The sequence below is a fragment of the Melanerpes formicivorus genome, unplaced genomic scaffold, assembly GCF_026170545.1.
Source record: "Melanerpes formicivorus ecotype bairdi unplaced genomic scaffold, bMelFor1.0.p_v2 SCAF_19, whole genome shotgun sequence".
Lineage (NCBI taxonomy): Eukaryota > Metazoa > Chordata > Aves > Piciformes > Picidae > Melanerpes > Melanerpes formicivorus.
The window spans coordinates 5,720,041-5,743,982 of NW_027142371.1; the positions used below are offsets into that span (position 1 = coordinate 5,720,041).

The 23,942-nt window shown below is 45.8% G+C and overlaps 1 protein-coding gene across 1 annotated transcript; it reads right to left on the minus strand.

The window, feature by feature from the left end:
* Nucleotides 1–21,161, minus strand: PEDS1 (plasmanylethanolamine desaturase 1). Its single transcript, XM_068149900.1, has 6 exons — nucleotides 20,862–21,161; nucleotides 17,460–17,579; nucleotides 5,961–6,052; nucleotides 4,261–4,405; nucleotides 3,410–3,622; nucleotides 1–1,187 (listed from the first exon to the last, which is right to left on the minus strand). Exons 1-6 carry the CDS (start codon nucleotides 21,124–21,126, stop codon nucleotides 1,066–1,068), a joined length of 957 nt encoding a protein of 318 aa, XP_068006001.1. The 5' UTR covers nucleotides 21,127–21,161; the 3' UTR covers nucleotides 1–1,065.
* Nucleotides 21,162–23,942: the final 2,781 nt, after the last annotated feature.

Sequence of the window (23,942 nt, forward strand, 5' to 3'; positions counted from 1 at the left end):
TTAACAAACATGATTAGTATTATCCAACTGCTTTGTTATAAATATATTATATACATTCAAACATCACATTAAAATATTATTCCATTACACCAGAAGAGATTAAGGCTTTATATTATTTACAGAAACAAGCAAGCACCTTAAAAAAAAAAAGACAAAACCCCAAAACACCAGTCATTGACATTTCCCTTCTAACATGACAAGTTTGATACCTTGAGCTCCTGAATACAGCTATTTGCAATGTGCCCAATGCTAGAACTATTTTAAACATGTATTACCAGGGTTGGAAACACTTAATAGAAGACTCATCAGTGAGCACTCCACATGAACAACCATGAGCATGTGTTGTACTGGGTGCCCTCCCTCTCCTCAGAGGCTTGTGAAGTTGAAGGCTTACGCAGAAATGGTTTAATTCCATGTGGAGAGTAGAACAACTTTAAGGGACACCGAAGACACTTGAGGATTCGCGGCCCACTGGTGGAGTGGGATTCTTGAAGTCTGTTCCATGTGACATCAATTAGATTTAACATGATAGTGAAGACAGCTTTATTGATCACTAAGTGCATTGAACAGTGATGATTTTCTAGGCTTCCTTTACTCCGCCACGCTGTTTCCATGCAGTGCATTTGGACTCAACTGTGAAGCGACAAACCCTTGTCACCCATTCTCCCTACAGGTCTTGGGCAACAAGCTACTTCTGAAGTGTTAAATAATGTTGATACAACACACATTTACTACGCCACCATGTACCAATGGAGTGACTGTTCTGCCTTCTGGCTTGCCCAAGAGCCTTGAGATACAGTGATGAAGTGTTTTTGTTTTCTAAGATGTAAGCAGACAAGGCTAAACAAAAAGGTGCTCAGCAAGAGTAATCATCTTCATTTCAAGTATTGTTTTAAGAATTAGTTCTTTTCATTACAGTCTGTGTTAGCACTTTTTAGTTTGTGCTTTAGAGTCTGTTATTTCTTTGCAGGTCTTGATTTTGGCTGATGGCTTTTTTTTTTTTTTTAAGAGAAAACAACAAACAACATTGGCAACAAGTTAAGGATTGCAGAAGGCTGGCAAAAGTTATTTGATTTTCTGAGCCCATTTCATGTCATCTGCTCTTGGCTTCTCCCCAGTAACTGCTTGGATAATGTTCTCCAAACACCTCCAGAATCTTATCTTCTCTAATGGATAGTTCAGCCAACCTGAGTAAAAACAAAACAGCACACAAATAAGGATTAGTTTGTCATAGCATTCAAAGTTCAGTGTCTTGCAGTGTGCATCTTAAAACATTCACTGAATGAAACACAAGGTAAATGTAAGGGGAGTTGAGAGGTAGACCATAAGGCCATTGCAAAGCTATCAGATAAAGGACCACCAAGCTGAATGGTTTGTGTTAGAACCAAGACATCTGTGTTAATAGCACCTCAGATTGAGTGCTGAAATTTGAGTAACTAAACAAAAATCCCAATCATTTCTCCCCACCCAAATTCATTTCCCCATCAAAACCAGCTCAGGTTTCCCCTGTGCTTCAATTTGGGCAGTAGAGAAGAAAGATGGCTCTGAAGTCTCAAATACACTATCAAAAAATAAAGAAAGAAGTAATTTAAACAAATTTAAACTATCAAGATTTCTGTTTGGGACCCAAACACCACTACCAGAGGCTTAGCAAACTAAAAGCTGCTTTTTTCCCCACTTTCTTTTCTTTCAAAGCCTGAAGTTTAGATAGTTACAACATCAGTTTTTTGTTTTAAGGTACTTATGTGATGCTCTCCCTGGACAAAATTCAAGTTTGCATAACTGATTGCCAACGAAAGCTATGATGAGGAAACCTTGTTCCAGCACCATGCTGCACTGAACAGCAGCTGGTGTTGGACACTTCCTGAACTACAAAGGTAGCACTGCTTGCAGCAGGCTCCCAAAGCTCAGCAACTCAGCCAACAGAGCACTTCTGCTTCCCAGTAACCAGGATGGCTCTAACAGGTTGATATGGGACAGGTTTTTACTACTGTATGAGACAACAGCAATAAATGCAGTCACTTTCTGCAGACATGAGTTCAATGCATCTTTTCTAGCCCTGTTATCTGACACCTTCCCTGGCCATGACTCAGGTGCAGACCATTATGTACACAGGTCAGCTCTGAAACCAAGTGTACTCTATGGACTTGGCTTATCTATTCTTAAGTCAAGTCATGATGAGTGCTTTACAATAACTAGTTCTATTTTACACAGTAAAGGTCTCTTAAGTAGCTCATTGATTGCATACTTCTGCTCTCCTTCTCATTCTTCTCTGGAAAGAGGCAGCTTTGGACTGCAAAACCACTTTGTTCCACTGGGAAATCCAAGTTTACACTCTAGTGTGCTGTATTATGTCAGACTGGTGTGGTATGAACACTTAGAACACAGAGTGAAGAGAAGAACACATGAGATTTCCTCCTCAATGAGATTAAAAATGCAACTAGCCAGGCTTAAACTTCCAGGACACAGTAGGACCAAAAAAAGCTCTTAGGGTGATTTTTGCCATCATCTGTCAAGTCAGCCTCCTTCATTGTTCCATGCTACATGACATTCTTGCCATAAGAACTAGATTCTGTGATTTGATTCCTGGCAGAGATTCTAAAAGCCAAAGAGAATGAAGAACCAGGGTGGTTTACCTCCAGCTGTCTGATGAACTGATTAACTTATTCAGAGTTGTGTAACACTGGTGACCAAGTATGCCCAGCTGTACAGCCCAAATAAAGTTTAACATAGATACAAGAGGAACCCAAAGCTTGTTTTTCTGCACATCTGTCTACTCCTCTGCCCTAAATCAGAATGAATACTTAAAATCCAGAAGCCTTGCTTTAGAAACACACATTCAAGATAAGCTACACTTGCAGATGACAGGATCTTTTTAAGGAACAGCAGCCCTAAGACTTAATGAACAAAAATCCATTACTAGCATGAGATTACCAAGCCATCATGCAATGGGATCTCAGTATCATTGGGATAGTCAGGCTGAAAGTTACCTTTTAGCCAATCACAAGTTTTCCCCCCACATTTTCAGGCTGGATGTGAGGAGGAAGTTCTTCACCATGAGAGTGGTGAAGCCCTGGAATGGGTTGTCCAGGGAGGTGGTTGAGGCCCCGTCCCTGGAGGTGTTTAAGACCAGGATGGATGAGGCTCTGGCCAGCCTGATCTAGTGTGGGATGTCCCTGCCCATGGCAGGGGGGTTGGAACTAGATGATCCTTGTAGTCCTTTCCAACCCTGACTGATACTATGATACTACTATGATACATTTTTCACTCAACAAAGCCAGCTGTAGGTTTGCTAAGAGCACAGTTAACTTCCCCATGTCATTTAACAGGCTGTCACTAACTGACATCTGGCAGGTGAATTGCACTAGCCTACTGAAGAGAGCTTGCAGGATGAGCAGGCCAGCAGTACCAGTGGTAATGCAGAAGTAGGTCTCGTGTGGAGAGACGTGATGGATCCTGTGGTGCTTCCGCGGCAGGATGATGTGCCAGTCCTGCAGGAATACCACCCAGCGCGGCAGACCGAAGTACGTGTGGGACCACTTGTGAATCTGGTTTGTCATGGTTATGAAGATGATAAGGGCAAAGACATAACACTCCCAAGGACACGTTTCATACAGTGCCTCTGCAAAACAAGATGTGGATCTTTAAATACCATTCATGAAAAGGCAAATTTCTACTAGAAAAACGATGCCCTGTCTAGACAGAGTTGCCTGTTGCTGCAGCAACTAACAAAGGCCTCAGCAAAGCTGCTTTGGCAGAGGTGTCACAAGAACCAGTGAGCTACAGGCAATTCCAGAATGTCACAAGACAGGCTGCTAAGTGTCAGCATCTGCCAGCTCACCATGAAGAGCAAGTTACATTCTGAATTGACCATCTCTAAAGCTGAAGTCATCTTTTAATTCTTGCACTTCTGGTTTGCAAAGTGCTTGTACACAGATTAAGCATTTTTAGACTTTAGAACAAGTTTCCCTATATGCACACAGTTTGATCCCCCTCAAAAAGAATATTTATCTAACTCCTAATGTTTCCTTGCATGAGTCTTCAGCCACAGATTCTCTGCTGATCTAGGGGATTTAGCTGTCCACCTTCTAGCTGTCCCATCTCAAGAAAATAAACTCTCCTTCCCTCCTCCCAGCAGCATCATGATTCCAACAGCTGTCATCTTACAGTTACTGATTCCTTCTAGATTCACAGACAAAATGCTCACTGAAGTATCAACAAAAATGCTAAATCCACCTGAAGCCAAAAGCAGCAGCTTACCTGGGGGAAAAGAAACAAATTTGTATGCCATGTTTGCCAATGGGACCAGTGTCATAAAGCAGTTGTCTCCATTGGTCTCTATAAAATCATGTCTGGTGATCGCTGTGGGGTCAATGTGATGTTCTCTAAAGGGTCTGATGAAGGCCTGGAAAAAAAGCCAAATGGATAAACAATGAGACCATGGCTCAATAATGATCTTGGAAAGAAAAACACAAAAGCCCCTCAGAACCTCACTCACATTCAGAGCTGATGACTGAGTCTAAGAGTTCCATAGTACAGAATTCACGCAAGCAGGACTCAAATGTTTGCGATGACGACACTTCAGTCAATTTGATTTAGATTTGCAAAACAACCCAGCTCCCAGACTCAAAGGCAGGTTTGTTTTATTGCTCTTAATTTTCACTTAGGACCTTCAGTCTCTGGATCTCAACACCAAAGCATCAGCATCCTATTTTTCACAGGCAGAGTAAGCCTGTGAAATTCACAAATATAGGTCACTGCTAAGCAGCATCAGCCAAGAAAATGCTTTAAAATAATTCAGCTTAATATTGTGTATAGGCTACAGAAGCCAGTGCTAACAGACCAAATGCAAGTTAAATGACTAGACAAACCAATGTCAGTCAGCCTGCAGAAAAGTCTTCTCTAGTGGTAGAAATCCCACCTGAATACATAATCCCAAAGGAGACAGAGCAAAAGTGATAGGTAAGATTGGGACAGCAAACCCAGTATAATTATCTGCCTTGAACACATTCATCATGTGCAGTCTATGCAGAGGGGTCCTGACCAGTCTGAACTCCTCTTTGTTTAGTGCAGAACCTCCTGCAGTGCCTCTTTAAAAAAAGGAAACACCCCACCCCAAACCACCCCCAAAACAAACAAACAAAACCCCAAATAAACCAGAACCCCAACAAGCCCTGTGGTCCAGACAGATTCAAGGATTACCAAGTCTGCTGAAGGTGAACAAAAACCCGACCATTATTTGCTGTTCTGGTCCATGTATTTCTGGATAATTGCAAGGAATATCCCTGATACTTCTTTTTTTAATAGCAATCCCTCTAACACTGCAGGAATGAGTAATGTGTGAGGAATAAAGAATGGTAGCTGTGAAGAAGTTTATTAAGAAATAGGTAATTGCTTATTATGGAAGTCAGTGCATCTTCCACTAAGCATTTGTAGCTGCAGATGTATAATACACCCCAAATCTAAATCTTCAGTCATTGCCACTCTCATGCTACTACATGTAAAACAGGGGCCAGTAGCATTGAGAACTAGAAAGATTCCAACTGGAGTGTTTTACAAGCCAGCTTTTGGAGAGTTTAACTGCAGGAACAATTCTCTACATCTGTGTTATTGGCCTTTTAGAAGATGTACAGCTGTCTAGCCAGGTTTCTACCCTTGTGGTGTCACAGGCTATTCCCACAGTCCCTTGGGAAGGTCTGTGAACACTGGTCATAAAAAACTGCGTGCAAACCCTAGCAAGGTGATAAAATGGAAGCATGTCATCTTGCACGTCACCTAGGCCAAGCATAAACATGGCACTTCACCAGCAATTGAGTGTCACTGAGTGCAGGGGCTGGGTGTGTTGGCAAGACTGCAAGATACATAGTTTATAGACACTGTTCAACCCAGCTGGGATCATTGGAAACGTTCCAGAAAAGTATTTCATAATTTTTTCAAGCTTAAAGATAAGAAACTCAAACCTTTCCAACTATGGGTAGCTCCACAGATCCCCAGGTATCTGCTCCCCAGTGAAATAATCCTGACAGAAAGTCAGCTGTAATAACTCCTGCAACTTGAATGAGAGAGAAACAGTTAGATACAAGTACTTTTACTGGTGTACTCACATTTTATACTCAGCTTCAAGCTTACTTGTCTGCTTATTTCTAACTCAGATGTTTAGAATCATATGAGATCTACCCAATCTGAAGCAGCAAGGCCTGGCATCTAGAAAAAAGTCAACAAGACACCATTTGATAGTTACCATTGTCATGAAATGTGTTCAACCCATCTGACAAACTTTTACCATTGCTGGTATGGAAAACACAGACAGTTCAAACTGAATCACTTTGACCTGCCTACCCTCTTCTTTAGCAGTGTTTGACAGGTTAGTTGGCTGTAAACCAGCTGTTCTAGTATTATATCTGTTGGATGGCTATCTGCAGATCCTTCCTCTTCTCCCTTTGTCACTTATTACAAACAAGCAGCACTGAATTCTACTGACAAGCACCAGTTGTGGAGCCACTCCTGGGTGCAGGAATACTATTTACAAAACAAGACTGGAACATCAAGCAGCTCCAGGACTGTGGTATCTGCAAAGCTGCAGGCAGGGCCCCACAAAGCACGCTAAGGATTACCTGGGAGGGACACAGCGGGCCAGTAGCACAAGTGCACAAAGTTAGATACATCACCACAGGGAGTGACACTGTTGCAGCAAGCGTAAAGATTCTTCTGTCTGCCGAGCAGAGTGACATTAAATCTGTGGTCAAGCACAGCTCTTGCACATAAAGCCCTATTCTTGCCAGCCTGTTCTGGACAGTCTATGCATCCAAGTTTGTCACTCATCATGACATTTAAGAGTAAAGACAGAGATATCTGAACAGCTGTATGTTTTCCAGCTCACACCAGGCCTGGCAGATGCTGTCCAACAGGCAGCTATTGCTCTTCACCTGCACAAGTCATACAACTCCCAAGTTCCCAACCCTTTAGTAATGAACTCTCCAACACAGTTTGGGACACTCTTGAGTTTTATGCTTTTGAGGAAGAAAGTTCAGAGAAGACTGCCAAAGAAGTTCCTTTGTTTTTAAAGGAGAGGCTGGGGGAATGTGGCACAAAGCACAGAAATATGGCTACAGCAACACAAAGTGAGATATTGCCTTGGGGCCTCTATGCTTCAGGGATTTAGTACTGTCAGATCCTGCCCTTCAAAAGGCAGAGGCACCCAGAGGTACCAGCTCTAGCCTGCACATCTCACTCTGAGCAGGTTCAAGAGAAGATTAACCAGGCCTGGATGGAGTCTAGATTTCCTGAAGAATAAACCAGACTAAGAATCAGGATCCTTTTTCAGCACAGCACTGTCCCTTCAGGTTAATAAATACACCAGAAAGATCCTTCTGTTCATTTTTTCTAAGATGGATGACCCAGTGAAGATGTACACACACACACATATGCATACATATACATACAGAGAGGCACACTTAGTGATTCTCCACAGAGCCAGCACTCAGGCTCTGGAAGGGGGAATGCAGCACATACTTAGCTGCAGGTGTGGTTAGAAGAATTCAGTGGAAGCAGGGCCCAGATTTCAAAGCACCGATTGCACCCTATGCAAACATGAAGTACCTGGGAATTGATAGCATCTGAGCTTGCACAAGGCCCTCAAAACCACACACACAAAGTCCATACCAATTAAAGCACTACAGACTGATCTTGCAGCCTACTGTTCAATGAGTCACAGCAACAGAAATACAAAGTTTGTGTTCAAAACATGTTTGAAACCAGCTCAATTAGCCATTCCCCACTCTCATTTGGTGCTCAGAGCACAGGGCACCATCACTTACTGTTGTCGTGCCTGGCAGGTCTCAGAGAAGCCTGAGCCCATGCAAACCACAGCAGCAATCACAGGCCCAGGGCAGAGTGGCTGAAATACAGTGCTTTAGTTTTCCCCACTGATATTTACAAAGACCAGGTTGTTTACAGAAGTTGTCCATTCTAAGTGTCTTTGCATCAGAAACAGCAGTGAGTAGCAAAACCAGTGGTGATACAGCACATTTATTTCTTGCTCTGCTTGCCTCACCAGCTCTTCTTCAGATGTCTGGGAAGCTAGAATTGCTGGCCTTCTCCTCCATGAGCCAGCATTTGCTTTACTATGTGTCTGAAGACTTTCTTCAAGCACAGCCTCCTATCTCTAGCAGAAGCTGTTTGTGACAGGCAGGTATCCCTCTGCTTGCTAAGATATCAGGCAAAACAATTCTAATTCACTTGTAATCCAACCCAAAAGTTAAGAGTTGTTTTCATCTTGCTTTGACTCCAAAGCATCTTGTTACTCCTTCCTCTCACACAGAAACTTAAAAGCAACCTGAGATACATCAGGAAACATATTTCCCCCTAAATCACACAACTTTTATTTACCTTGGTCAAGATCTGGACTTCCTGATTTCCCTACTGCAGCTGGGGTGTCTTAGGTCAGCAGCCTTGAGAGTCCAGTTTAATAAAGTTCTTGTAACATCAGCAAGATTGCTGAGTAGCAGGTACTTTTTAGAACACAAAAGAGAAGCAGGTTGTCCTCCTACTATTGATCAAAAGCTCTTCACCTTCAGGGCACAGCAGTAACCTGCAGTGCATGCAGCACAGCATAATTCAGATGCACCCCTCCCTGTGGTCCCCTTGTGCTGAGCTGCTCCCTCTCCTCTGCAGTCCTTTCATTTTCAAAATGGGAGAAGGAAAAAAAACCCAATAAATCAGGAATAGTGTGGCATTCACCACCCTAAAAGACTTCATTTTCATATTGGAAATCTATCCCCAGTGCTGAAACCATTCTCTAGCTTGCCCAGACTCTGAAATACAGCAGGATACACTTCATCCTTTATGTATCACCTGATTGTCCTAAGGACAGCTAATTTGTATAGGCAGGAAATTCTGTGCACTTGGTTTTGTTTCAGAGCACACATTCAAGCTGCAGCGAGACAGGGTGGAGCACAATAGCTTTCAGATCTGCACCTAGCTGCTGAAAGAGCAAACGGCCTCGATTCAGGAGGAAGATATCCAAGCACTTTACTTTGCAACAAGTAAAATACCATTCTTGCTGAGGTAATCGCCCGATTAGCCCGCACTGCCTCCAGCACCCTGCATTACCAGAGCCTGAAATAACAGCAGGAAGAACAACAAAGAGGGAGGCAAGACACTGACAGTTCAATGGATACTTCCCATGTTACTTGGATGGCAGCTGGTAGAGAGCTAAAAGGAAAGAATGAAGGGTGCCTGAAGCAGTGCATTATACCAAAGCAATCTGAAAAGCTCTAACTACCAGAAATTGTATTTTAGCCTCTCTGCAGAAGGGCTTGCTGGCTCTTCAGCAGTTGTGCATGGCAAGTTGTAATAAGAGCAAAAACTGGACCAAAAGTTACGTGTGACTAGCATGGCAACACTGTTTGCATCCTGTCTCCAGTCAGAAGGCACATCAGACAGCAATGAACTGTCCTTAAATTGGAAACACCAAGGCACAGGTGTTCAGCTGCTTCTCTAAGATGCTCTATCATCACGGTTGGGAGGGTGAGAGAAGACTGACAGCCCTGAACATCAATTAAGAGTTAATCATGAAGTCAGAAAAAGCAGAATATCCCCAGTATAGATATCTATGAAGTGCAAACACTGGCTTTAGACCCTCATCAGAAGCAAAGCATTAGAGCAATACTGCTCTGAACACACTGGCCTTTCTGCAGCCTGCTGAGTGGTGGGGTGGAGGATCAGCCCAGCCACGGCTTCTATCTGAAGAGGAATTTAGTACTCAAAAACGACAGGAGGCAAGGAAGGCAGCATGGTAATGAAGAACTGAACTGCAGAACTTCCTTAAAACACCAGGATTTTTGTTTTGGAAGCAGACTGCTGAATCAGGAGAAAAGAAGAAGGCCTAGCATCCAGGCAGACCAAACGTGTACAGATGAACTTCAACCAGTAGCAGTTTTAAAACAAGATGACAGATGACTGACACATTTGCTAGCCTGGCTGTTCTTCAGCTGCCTGTACTTGTGATCCTTAACAGAGGCATGACTACAGGCACAGCAGCACCCTCACACACCACCAAGGAAGTGAGTCAGAGGACAAGCTGGAGCATGACACTCAAACAGCCAAGTCGCCTACCAGGAAGTGAGATTGGCCCCAACATATAATCGACACAAGCTGGCTTTGCTCCCACTCATGTTCTGTTCAGAACCCAGATCGTATGTAGGGGCTTGTATCACAGAAAAGCCCAACTCCTCCTCTTCCCTGCTTAAGTACCACATGGAGACTTTGCAACCTTAATGAAGGGCTTTTCTCGTGAGTCACACACCACTTCCCGCAGCCTGGCTGCTCCCGAGCAGCAGGAAGCCACATGAGAGCAGGACATCTGAGGTTCAAGGTGTTAAAGAGATAAAAACTGTTTTGTATGTTTGCAACACGATGTTGTACTGACTGAAATTTTACAGAGTCATGTGCAAGCCTGGCTTTGCATAGATATAATTGTCAAACTGTAAGCCAGAAGCCTTCCAGCAGAGCATATCAAGTTTAACATTTACAGTGAAAATTCCAAGTCTCTAGGGGTGGGGGGGAACCAAAACAACCCCACACAGTAGAAGATTTTATTAAGTAACTTGGTGGTATTGTGTAACATCCCTGAGAAGTGCAGTCACTTTCAATCAGAGACTGTAGGAACTAGCTAAATGTTGCAGCACTAAGGAGCCAGGGCAGGGGCTAATTCCAAAACAGAAAACACAGTGTTTTGTAGAACTCAGTATCCTAAAGTAACAGTTTGTTACTTACTTGCTCCAAAACATCTTAGTCATCTCCCTTCCACACTCAGTTTTCAGTAGAGGAGAGGCAGAGGTTTGATACTATGGCAAGTTACAGGCTAAGAAAATAATACTTCTTGAAACATTCAAGGGTTAAAGCCCAGCAGCTCAACAGCAAAAAAGGCAGGTTAGTCATTTCAGCTACTTAAAGGTGAGAAACACTCCGTAAGAACTGGACCTGGCAGCACAAATAACAGCTAAACTATGAAAGCAAAGGGCCTAGATATCATATGTAGTGTGATTATTAGAGTAATTATATGCTATTATAATGCCATGCCTACAACATACACACTCCAGAGATGGGAAAGTCTATCCTAAGTCACACAAGCTTCTTCTGCATGATTGGCATGCTGCTCAGAGCAGCCACCTCCAGACCCTCCCTGCTGTGGGAATTCTGTGTAATCACTGCCTCAGAACAGGGCAAACCTCTGCCTCACCTCCAGCTGTGACAGACCTGAACGCCAGCCTCAGCGCTGAAGCCACGAAGCTTGTAACACTGCCAGAAGCTACCAGCAAAGGGAGGTCCCCCAAGAATCAGAATCTCCCCTGGAGCTGAACAGCAGGAGGTCCCAAAGCAAATACCCATTTATCAAGAGCAGACCTTGGCTGAAAGTCACTACCTGATAATGACAGGAACAGCCAAATTGTATTTGTGTATCTTTAACCTTGGTCTGTTAGCACACAGCAACCTCTTCCTACTACTTCTCCAGCTGATGGAATGCTTGTGAAGCACCCATCACATGTAAATAACAAAATCCTCTCTACCTAGGCCTCAGGCTCTTAAACACAAAGTACCATTGTGTGGTTCCCCACCCCCCCAAACACATTACTAGAAAAGCAATTAGTCCATCCCAGAAGAAAGTGATTAAGAGAACAGAGAACAAAGGATTCTAAGTGCAAAGCAAGAACAAATTTTCTCTCATTAAAATACAAATAATAATAATGTAAAAATCCAATACTTTGATTAGCCACACTAATGAAACCAAGCCTCCAGTTTCTTCTATTTAAAACACTCCCAGGAATGGAGGAGTGTGAGCTCAGCTCTCAGGAGCTCTGACCAGCTGTGCACACAGACTGGCATCCAGAGGAGACCCAGGACCTGAACATTGCCTGGTGTGGGGTACAAGCAGCCATAACACTGGTTTTGTTCAAGCTCTACACTCTCCAAAGCTGATTACTCTGTCACCATTCACTATAAGTCACTCAATCAAGACAAAACCCCAACATGTGTCTGTGTTTTGAAGTGCAAGAGGCACTGTTCTGAGTGAATCAGGGCCACTGAGACCTATAGTTCTTAAATCCCTCAGCCAAAGTCCCCTGCAACTTTAAGAGAGCCCCTGACAACTCAGCAAGCACACAGAAGTTTCTTTGTCAGCAGCAGGGACTGGGACAAAGAGCAATAGCATGTCCACTGTGCACACAAGGGGGAAGGCACAGATGGGGACATGTCACCAGCTGCCCTTCACTAGCAGGGTAAGCAGTCTGGGGCAGGGAGGCCTCATCTGCCCCCATCAGGGGATAGCCTTCATCCACCCTGCTCAGGAACAGCTGCTAGCATGCCTGAGATAGTTGATCCTCTAACCCAGGTTACATGAAGAACAGATAACTGGTGTCAACATCACCTGCCTGAGTGCAAAGGAGCAACTGCACTCGGTAAATCCACTTTGAAGACCAACAGCCTCCAGGATCCTTCGGTGCTGGAAAGGCCTGGAGCTCCCAAGTTAATCTAACTGCTACAGAACAGCTCAACAGGAGAGGAAACACAAGTTGGGGTAGTGCAATGCAATTTCACTGGTGCCATACAATGTGTAACACAGCAGACCTATTTCATCCCAACTCGTGGAGTCACCCTCTTCAACAGATGATACACAGTTTAGGAAGGAAAACACAGAGTTACCTACAGCTAAGAAGTAACTCATAGTTACTTCAGGTGGGCTATATTAGGAGGTGACAATCATCTGGCTGATTTGGACCAACACTGAAACAAAGGACAACCTTCCTTTGTTAACTGAGGCTTTCCTGGTTAAAAAATGAAAATAAAAGTAATGCTAATGAAAAACTCCTTGAAATTACAAGTGGAAATCCACTTTAATATACAAAGCAAATCCAGAGTCAAGTGACATTGCTGTAGCTCTGTCTCTTGGTGGAAAGCAGCAGGCCTCTGAGGTGGCTGACCCACATGCAGAGCAGACCATTTTGAAAGCACTGGTGGTCTCCAGAGTGCTTTCACTCCAGTGTGTGCCAGAGCATCCCTACATAGTACACACTCATCATTTGGCTCTGCAATGCAGCTAAGCAAGGGCAACTCTGCAGAGCTACTCAAGCTTGAAACAAGAAAAAAAAAAAAGTGGTTTGGGCCTTGGTCAGAAGGAGTTTCTATTTTAAAAGCCAACTAAGCAATTCCTTTCTGCACACTCCTGCAATAATGAAACATGCACCTCAAACGAGGTTAAAGAAATAAGTTCCCCATCTGTCCAGTCAGCAGTGATTAACTGCATCTTGGGCTATGGCAGAAGATGTTTCTCAGGATACCTGCCCTCCAGTGGGGCAGTTCTTATGAATATAAGCAGGTTATAACACAAACTTCACGTCTTTGTTTTAAAGGCTACAATAAGCAATCGTCTGTTAAGAGCAAACATGGCTGCAGATTAAAATCAAGGGTTAGAAACAAGTCAGCCAGTTGGAAAAAAAGGCTTCAAAACCCTTTACAAAGACAAGAGGGAAGGAGGGGAAATTAAAACCAGAATCCATGGTGTAACCTGCCAAACCTTTATCTAGATGCTCTTAATTTACCACCTATATATACACACACAACTCTCGAGCCAGCAGTGTGCCCAGGTGGCCAAGGCAGCCAACGGCATCCTGGCCTGCATTAAGAATAGTGTGGCCAGCAGGAGCAGGGAAGTCATTGTGCCCCTGTACTCTGCTTTGGTTAGGCCACACCTTGAGTACTGTGTCCAGTTCTGGGCCCCTCGGTTTAAGAAGGACATCGAAACACTTGAAGGTGTCCAGAGAAGGGCAACAAGGCTGGGGAGAGGCCTTGAGCACAGCCCTGTGAGGAGAGGCTGAGGGAGCTGGGATTGTTTAGCCTGGAGAAGAGGAGGCTCAGGGGAGACCTCATTGCTCTCTACAACGACCTGAAGGGTGGTTGTAGCCAGGTGGGGGTTGGTCTCTTCTCCCAGGCAACCAGCACCAGAACAAGGGGACACAGTCTCAAGCTGTGCCAGGGGAAGTTTAGGCTCGAGGTGAGGAGAAAATTCTTCATGGAGAGAGTCATTCATCATTGGAATGTGCTGCCCAGGGAGGTGGTGGAGTCACCATCCCTGGAGATGTTCAAGAGGGGGTTGGACGTGGCACTTGGTGCCAGGGTCTAGTCATGAGGTCTGTGGTGACAGGTTGGACTCGATGATCCTCGAGGTCTCTTCCAACCTTTGTGATACTGTGATACAGAACTGCTGGATGGTGTCCTGGTTCAGCTACAGCTGAAAAAGCAGGGGGGATGAAGCTCCCATCACACCCAGTCTTCCTAACCAAGGCTTCCCTGGAGTTAAGAAAGCAAATTAAAAAAACCCACACCAACAAACAAAACCAGATGGAAATCTGTGTAACCACCATCTTACGTAGAGGAAAAATGCCATAGCTTCTCAGCAGCTGATGACACTCAGCACAGGGCGTGACTGGATTTAACACAGAAAGAATATCAACAGAATAAATCCATTGTCTCTCATTTTAGTTTTATTGATATTGGGGGGCAGGGGGAGAACAGGGAGGGAAGCACCTTGTCTCTTCCAAACCAGCCTGGAAGACAAGAAACTCACATGCCTCTTCATTTCTGGGAAGATCATCTTTAGTCAGCAGGAAACAGCCCAGTTGAAAAGCTACTCTAAACAATGCCAAAAAGTTCTGGCCTCATACTTCTTCCCTCATTCCGCAGCCAGAGTACCCTGCCCACGGGTGATTCAGCACAGCAAATGACAGCCTGCCACCTGAGTTCAGCTCTTAGCAAACTGCCTGCTCACACCACACAGGGAAGTAAGGGCTTATGGACTGCCAGCATGAGGAGGATTAGATCCTTTACATCCTAGGAATTAGAGATCAAGATATTTACAGTATTATCAAAGGCATGCAAAGAGCAGTCTTTAATTATAGATAGAGGGTTTATGATGTGTGAAATGATGCAGAAGATACAAACTACTCCCTATTTCTTAAAAGAAGATACATATTGATAACAAGAGTACCCAGGGGGTCCCAACCAGCCCATTGGATCACTGAGCACTTGCAGATTTCCAAAGACCTGAACTGGATCTAGGCAATGTCTTTATTAGCATAACTGGTATTTTGTGATCTCCACTCAAAGGTCAAGGTTCCAACTGAAGCTTCAGAAAAGCTCTCAGTGGGAATACATCTGATGATGCCTGTGACTCAATATTCCCTGTCTTACCCACTGTGTTGCATGTGGCACTTAGTAACCTGGACACATATGGAGATGAGCCTCACAAAACTTAATAAAACCTCATCATCACTGTGAATTAGAGACAACCTTCAGATTTTGCCTGGTGAAACAATGCATTGAAGAAAGACAGCAAAACAATAAAGCATGCAGCATGCATTTTATTGCACTCATTTTTGTACACACTATCAGTTATTTCCACACTACTTTATTTGCACAGAATCCAGATGCTGCTACTGTAATCATTCACTACTACTTAAATAATATTATCAGTGAATTAGCTGCTTTATCAGTTAAACTGGTAACCAGGATATCAGAGAACTCAAGTTTTTAATCAATATTATCTCTGAGATGAAAGCCAGTTGCAAACAGAGTGCACTACTATCATTAACTATCATTACTGATTCTCTTGTCTACATCTGTCCTCATCATCACGGAGCAGTTCTCATGCCACATTCTTCTCTATTACCTCCAACACCTCCACCTCATCAGCTGAGAGTGGGCATGATTAAATTAGGCCAAATGAATGGGTAGGATTCATAGTGGAAGAACACCAATTCCCTCTTAGCCCCACCACAAAGCAAATAACCTTTAACTCAACCCATAACAAGAGGCATCAGGAATGAGCACTTCTCAGCTTCAACAAACATCTGTAGCACCAATCATGCATCACTGCTTGATCCTGATGTTGTGTGGGGTTTGGCCTTTTTGTGTGTGTGTTTTTGGGGGTTTTAAACAAAATCATGAACAACATATAACACTGATTATGGACAAGTGCCATTCTCTTCTACAAGATACACCACCTCACAAAGCTTATGGAGAATTGACTCTTACTGTAAAGCACAGAAACTTTACACCTGTGACTAGCTTGTGTGGTGCTCTAATGAATGGTACCATTTGTTCTCCTGTCAGTTAACAAGGCTCTTGACATCAAAGTATGCAAACATGCATACACACCCAACATGAGAACATTCAGCATGCATCACAAGTACAGCAAAAGACTGATGCAGTGCTTACTGCTCTCTCCCCTCCCTCACCCCATGCTAGCAGCTTACAAGCTTTTGCTAGGAGAGGTGTGCACTGTAGAGTTGACTTCCAATTTCTATATGCAGGCCTGCTCCTTTCCTCACATCCCCTCCCCTACATATGTGGCCATACAGCTACAAGTCACCTGTGCCCGCCAAATAATGCCAACAGACAAACACTGCTTCAGCTCCCCCTGCTCCATTGCCCTCTCTCTCTTGTGCCTGTCCTCAACAAAGTTTCTGTAGAACAGCATTTCAACACTGCTCTGATAACACAAAGCTCATGTCAACACTGATACTCCTTGCTCCAAGTGTTAAGCAACATTCATGTTGTTCACAGGTTTAGATTTCCAGTGGTGCAGTGAACATTGGGGAGTCACTTTTCACACCCAGCTCGTTCTAAGTTTTCCCTTTAGTTAATTCCATGCAGTTCCAGACTTTATCGGTAAAGCCGTATGGCATCAAACTAAAACCTTTTACTAGCTCTTCCTCTCCTTCAGTGAGAGGCTGAAATGACCAACTCATGCTGCACCTAGATCAGCTAGCTCTATACTGCCAGAGTCAGCACCTAAACACCTCTTACACACCCAAGCCAAAGATATGAAGCTCGCCTACACTTCCAATCAAACCAAGTAATAAGAGAACAAGAATCAGTTATTACCACAAGAAAGCTACAACTTTGGTTATACTGATGGGGAAAAATTAAGTTATCACTTAGGATAAAAGCCAAACTTCATATCCTGACATAAAAGCATAATCCACCAAAATACTTGGGTTTAGTAATCAGTCCCCATGAACCAAGCCAGTGTGATGCCTGGAATACCTTTAATGAGATCTCCCTTGGGGTTTTGGTTTCTGAAAGTCCCTGCAAACATTTTTGTTAGCTGATGTTCTTCATTTCCAGCTCTGACAGTCCTGGCAGCTCTCAGAAGTCCTTACACTTTCAATGACTGTGTAAGAACACCAAATTTAATCAGCTACATGAAAAACTTCACCTTTTGAGATGCTGAGAAGCCACTGAAAGACAACAAGCCGTAGCTACTTTTGCAGATGGTCTCGGTTTCAGAGGCGCTACAATTGCACACACACAAACATCCCTCTGCCTTTCCAACAGCCAGTGCAAGCCTGAAAGCTCCCACATTTGTCTGCAGCATTACAAGAGAAAGAGCTCCTACTTACATATGCCCACAATGACAGAGGGTGTGTGTTCCAGGCGTAAGTAGAAGAGAAGATTGTAAAAATTGAAGCAGATCAGAGCGAAGCACAAGATGACAGAGATCCATTCTTGTAGTCTCTTTCCTGTTGGAAAAAAAGGGGAAAAAAATGGTTTACTTTTAGCTGAGAGGACATTTTGATGTCCACAATGCCACAGACAGACTATTCTACTGCCCAGATGACTCGTTCCATCTGAGGGGGAACTGAAACAGAAACTTATTTATCCGCAGGAGGTGTGCGTATTTTGTTAAATGACATTACTCATCCTTGGGCCACAACTAACCCCTTCCCACAGCCCTTGCCCAAACACCAGGGACAAATCAGACATCATCTCACACTGTCCTAGTTTCCTGTTCCCTGGGGTTGCTGGCATAATGTTCCCCTGCATCACATCTTTTTTCCAAATTTGCATTTCATTCAATATTCAGTGCTGCTGCTGTGGCTGGATCTGGGAAAGAAGTTTCTAGCCTCAGATGCCCTGTGTTTAAACCACCTTATGGCCTGCAAGATCTCAAAGCTCAGATCTTGTAAACAAAGCTGTCGTGGTAGCAAGAAAAAGCAATATCCTGTATTTTGGTGGCCATAGAACTGCTTGTCTAACATGATAGGTACACTTTTTCAGCTTGCCTACTTTAACTCCTGCAGCCTTGTCTTTGCCTTCCTGCTTCCAGGCAGAAGGCTACAACCTCTCAGCCATTCTGACATACAAGAGACAGAATAAGCAAAGAGAAAGAAGCAGCACAAATTCTCTCATACCTCTACAGAAGCCTCCCTTATTGCCTATAAAAAGGGAATAGACACATAAAAGTATAGAAACACTTTGAATATTTAGATTGGCAGCAGAAAGCTTCTGCCTAGTCATCAGTGCTAGATCTTCACAAGGCATTGATGCTGACAGCAAGGGAATGCTCAATCCAAGACCTGTATGGATTAAGGGATCAGAAACAGAACTTTAATGCCTAAATCCAGGAAGGAGATCTGAGCTGCCACCTTGACCCAGAAGGCCCTGGCTGTAGTTAGCTCTTCACACACTCAGGAACAGACAGTCTTTACCTATTTTAAGGGCCAGTCAGAATAACTGTCTCTTGCTTGGGGCTTCCCAGAGCAGCCAACCCCACAGTTCACTCCCTCCTGCACCCTTAAACACTTTTCACTGCTTAAGTCTGAGGCAAAGCCATGTGCAGGGGAACAATCACTAAGGACTACGTACAAGCTGCACGTCCTCTCCCAGCAGTAGAGGCATATTCACATGTCTGGCATGTGTTCAGGATAAGAGCTTCTTTCCTACTCCTCTATGTTGACCTGATCAAATTTCTTCTCCTAACTGCTAAATCAAGGCTGCCCTCTCAACTATACCAAGCAATGAAAATGAAACTAAGAACATCAAAGAAGGAGCAGTATTATCTCTCTGCAATATGACTGCAATTTTAAAGAAGCAAGAAGAGAGGCTTTCATAGTGCAGAGTTTTGTTCCTGCATACATGAACATCCTCTGCAGCTGCTGAGAAGAAAACTGTAAAATTAAGACACAAGAACAAATGTATTTCAAGACAGCATCAGGTCACAATATGAAAGATTCTATAAAGAGATCCCTGGAGTAATGAAAGTAAGAGTTAATTAACACTCACTTCCTGCAAAAAGCAAGCCACACCCTGATTAGAGGAGCTAAGTGGGGAGATCCTCAAGGAGCAATTAGCTGACTTGAGGAAACACAAGGCTCCTTACTAGCAAGTCCCATGAGATCAGTCTAAGCAAACACCACTGTACCCTGATGCAGGAATACCAACATGACTGTCTGGAGATACCTGAGTCCAGAAACACAGTCCCAGTTCCAGACAGACCAGGAAGGCAGAGCAGTTGAAGGAGCAAATTCAGCACCAATAATTTGTGTTCAAAGAGCACTCAAATTTAAGAGTATGTCCTGCATGAAAGAATAAGGTAACACAGCCACAAAGCATGCACTTAAAGAAGTCATGGAACTACTCCAGAGTCATGCTAACTGAGTATAGGATACACAATCCTTATTCTTAAGAATTCAGTAGTTCAACATCATGTACTTCCACCATAACACATACTCTGACATCATTTATGCAAGTTATGCAATGCCAGGAAAAAAATGCATGTCTAATATACTATCACAGCTCACTGCTGAGAGATATCACTATGCATATACTGCATCACAGACTTCCCCAGGAACTTTGGTCTACAGCTAAAGATAAGGGTAGCAACTTGTTTGGAGAGGAAAATCTCTTCCTTATGAGCAAGAACAGAGCATAACAGTAAAGCCACCGATTGCTGATAGCGGTTTCCTATGCCGTGTAAAGCACAGTGACCAGTCATTGCCTGGGTCCAAACTGTGTATACTGACCAGATGGAAGAGGTCACACACCACCTCCTCTCAAGGCATGGAAGATGTGATAAGTACAAGCTGAAATGGGCAGACTTGCCCTGAACAGTCTAGAAAACTGACAAACTAATGTACGCCATTGTTTTCTTATCATTACTTGCTCTGTGCAAGTAAGAACCCTTGCTTTGCCAGTAACTGCCTTGCATGTGTAAGCCAAGCTGTTCAGCTGACCTGCTGGGAAGTGCAAGATGCTGAAAAGATATCTACTCTTTCTCAATCCTTCACCTGCAAACGGATTCGTTGGGAAAGGCAAGAACACCTAGCACTACTCTCGCTGTCAGCTGACATCAAATGACACACTTTGTCATAAGGAGCTTGCAATTATTTCCACAGCTGCTGTCACTTCACTGTGCCCTAGACTAACTGCAAGCTTCAGGAAGACAAGGCCAAAACAAAATTCAAACATCCCTCTGCCCCTTTCTGGGGAGCCAGGACTGAGCATCTCTGAGTAGTTCACTGAACCAACATTCTGAAGTGACAGCTTCCGTTGTTACCTTGCTTAGCAACCAAATTTGTACATCTACTTTAGGTTGGAAAGGTTCACTTCTTGTTTGCTTATCTCTAAAGGGAACAGTACTCACTGCGGGCAATTTCCAGCTGGAAAACCTCCACCCCAGCAGCAAAGCTCATTTCTTAGACCTCTAAGCAGCCGCACTCAGCAGCTTAGCTCAGGCCGCGATGAGGGCGGGCAGCAGACGGCCGTCGGGCTGCCAGCATGCGGCATCCCACCGCCGACAGCCCTGGGCCGCCTCACCCAGCCCCAGCAGGGCCCGAGCCGGCAGGGCCCAGCCAGGTCCCCACTCCTCCTGGGCTCCCTGGCCTCCGAGCACCCTTCAGATGGGAGCCGGGCCTGAAGGCAGTCATCCCCCAGAAGTGCCCGGCCCCAGTGCTCGAGGGGAACCACCCGCCCTCCTACCCGGCCGCCCCCCGCGGGGCGCTGCCCGCCGCCGCCGCCCTCACCTGGGGAGTAGAGCTCGGCCAGCTCGCGGGCCCCGGCGTGCTGCGCGCCCCACCGCCGGCTGCAGCCCTCGGACTCTTCCGCGGCCTCTGCCTGCGGCCCCGCTGCCACCGCCCGGCGCGGGACACTCTCGGCGGTGCCGCCGCTCGCCATGGCCCGGCCCCGCGGCCGCGGCGGCTCCTCCTCCTCCAAGCCGGCGGGCGGCGGCGAGCGGCGCCCAGGCCCCGCCGAGGTGCCCGGCGGCAGCGCTGCGGCCCGCGGCAGCATCGGGAAATGGGGCCGCGCCGCGGCGCTGCGGTGGCGGGGAGGGGACGGCGGGCGCGGTTAGCCACGCCCTAGCACCGCCTCCCGCCTATCGCCGGCCCCGCCGCGCGGCCGCCGGGCCAATGAACAGCGTCGCCCGGCTAGGAGGAGCCAATTGCGAGGCGACAGGGTCTGCGGTCACATCTGGAGGCGTCCCACCCCGCGGGCCGCAGCTGGCGGCGGGAGCGGGCGGAGGCGCCGGCTGGGCCGGGCCGGTGGAACGAGAGTGGGGTGGGCAGGTCCCGGCACTGCCCCCCCGCGCTGCTCCTCCGGACGGTGCCTCGCGCGCCTCCTGGCGGCGCTGCTGCTCGCAGACGGTGCCACCGGCTGTCACCGGGCGCCGCCGGAGCCGTCAGGCGTGCGGTGTTAAGAGAGCTTTCGGGAAGCACCTGCGCTTGCCTCGACATGTAATCGCCACCCCTCGATAGGTGATCCGGCCCCTGTTCCTTAACCGGCGGGGTCGCGGCCCCGCACCGAGGCACTCTCTGTTCACAAATATACATGAAAAAAAAGCCCCAGCAGCAGGAGGTACTGCACCATGCTATAGAAAACATCGATGTCTGCAACAGAGTCGTTTGAAGATCAAATAAAATAGCGCTCAAATAAGGAATGTTGAAATAATTCCATAGATTTCACTTAAACATTAAAACGCATCTGTTTGCAGAGGGTGGACACTAACACAGGTATCTAATCCACAGGTGTGAAAAACACAACGTGAATAAAATGCTTCTCTATGCCACAACAGCTAGGGCAAAGTGACAGTGAAGCACAGGCCAGTGTCATCTGGGCACCACAGCTGTACCCACCCTAACAGCTCTGGACCACCACATCACCCATCCAGTGGGTCAATGCTGACCCTGCTCTTGCAGGATATTACAAAGGGGCTGCCTGTTGGGTCTCCTCCAGAGCTGGAAGAGAAGCACTAGTTGCATCAAATCACCTGGGAACTGCCCAAAACTTGACCACACTGATGGTTGAGGACTGCTGTGTGTGGTCACCTCATGACATTGCCACATTGCTGAAGCTGGCTAAACCTCTGCTAGGTGCCTCTCAGGGCCTGCCTGTCCTGCTGCTTGGGGACTACGAGCTAATTAACAAGGAACTGGAATCACATGCTCAAATTAGCAGTTCCTACAGAAAGAATGGCTCAGAAATTCCACAAGTCCTGATCAAGAGTTATGTGTGTATATACATCTATATATCAAAAGTTCTGGAAACTATAAATGATGGTTTGGCACTGACACAGGAAAAGGTATTTACCTGAAGGACTTTTCTCTTTTTCATTAAGAAATAGGCCAATTAAAAGACATTATCTTGGGGTGCCTCAGTTTGTAGGACTAGGCAGTGTTCTGTCAATGTTTGCATCACACTTTTGTGAGGTTAGGCTGCTCTGACACTAAGAGTTTTGCTAAGGTTCTCTTAGGGTCACAGTGACATCGATAACGTCAATACAGAGGGGATGTAAATGTGAGTGAATTAATGTCAATTCAGTGGGGTATGGCACCCTTAGATGTTTTGTGATCTCTGACTATACATCCCAATTATGAGTGTGTAAAGTACAGGAAAGATATAAATGGGTTTGATTAATGTACAGTTTGGGGAGTGTTTCCATCTGCTCCTAATCTTGTTTTGCCAAGGCAAAAGGACTGTGAGTATGAAGACAAGGCAGCACATTGCTGGGAACATGTGGCTTTGGATGGGTTATCAAATTATCTTGGAGAACATTTATTACTTTGGCCCTGGTATTTGCTGCAATAAAGCTGCATCTTTCTGTATTGATGTCCATGTGGCTGCCTAAAGACAGGCCTTGCAAATGGGAACAGGTGCTTTGAAGCCCTCTCTAATCTCACTTTCATGGGACAAGGCAGAGGGTTGGTCCTTCCCTAGAGACAAACCAGCACTTAGGCCACATCTGAAGAATGTTACGGTTTTTGTCATTGTCTGGGAGGGAAGGAAGAAGCAGTGAGTTAGTTCATCAACTCTGGTGAAACGTCAAGAGCTAGTACAGTCATAGTGCCACCATGTTTCAAGAAAGGGGAGTCACAAGGGTTTTACACTGTGCGAGGGCAATGCCTTTTAGAGACACCACCACCACAAAAATGATGTATCAGGCATCCTGCTGGTGAGCTGGTACAGGTATGAACACAGCTAGGACAAAGCTCTGTCTGTACTAAGAGAGTAATTCTGCAGGAAATCTTGATGCTGTTTGGAGAAGACAAGGACCACATCAGCATCACATCAGGTCGCATCACTCTAAGGAGGCCCTTTAAAGAGCTGAATCCCTGGCAGCAGACAACCAAGTGGCTGCCGTGCTGTTTTGCGTTTGGCACCTGGTCGCCGGTGCAAGGTTCCCACTTGTCCTCAGGCGCCCCGGGCATGAGCCGCCTGCCCGGCTCTGACACCGGGAGACCGAGAGAACGGGTGCGTGTCACGGGAAGTGGACAGGCTGCTCCGTCCCCCTCTGAGCAGTCCGTGCAGATATGGCCTCACAGGACACAGCCCCAGAGGCGTGAGGCTCACGGCTCCTCCGAGAAAAGAAGTTAGAACGGAGCGGCCCGGACCGGGGGTTGTCGCTTCAGTCCCGTCGGTGCCGCTAGGTGGCGCCCGAAGCCAGATGACGGCAAGGCTGCCTGGACCGGAGCGGCGGGGCTGTGCCCGGGGAGGTTGTACCCGGGGCTGTGCCTGGGGCTGTGCCTGGGGCTGTGCCTGGAGTTGTGCCCTGGGCTAGGCTCGGGGAGGCCGTGCCCGGGGAGGCTGTGCCCGAGGAGGCTGTGCTTGGC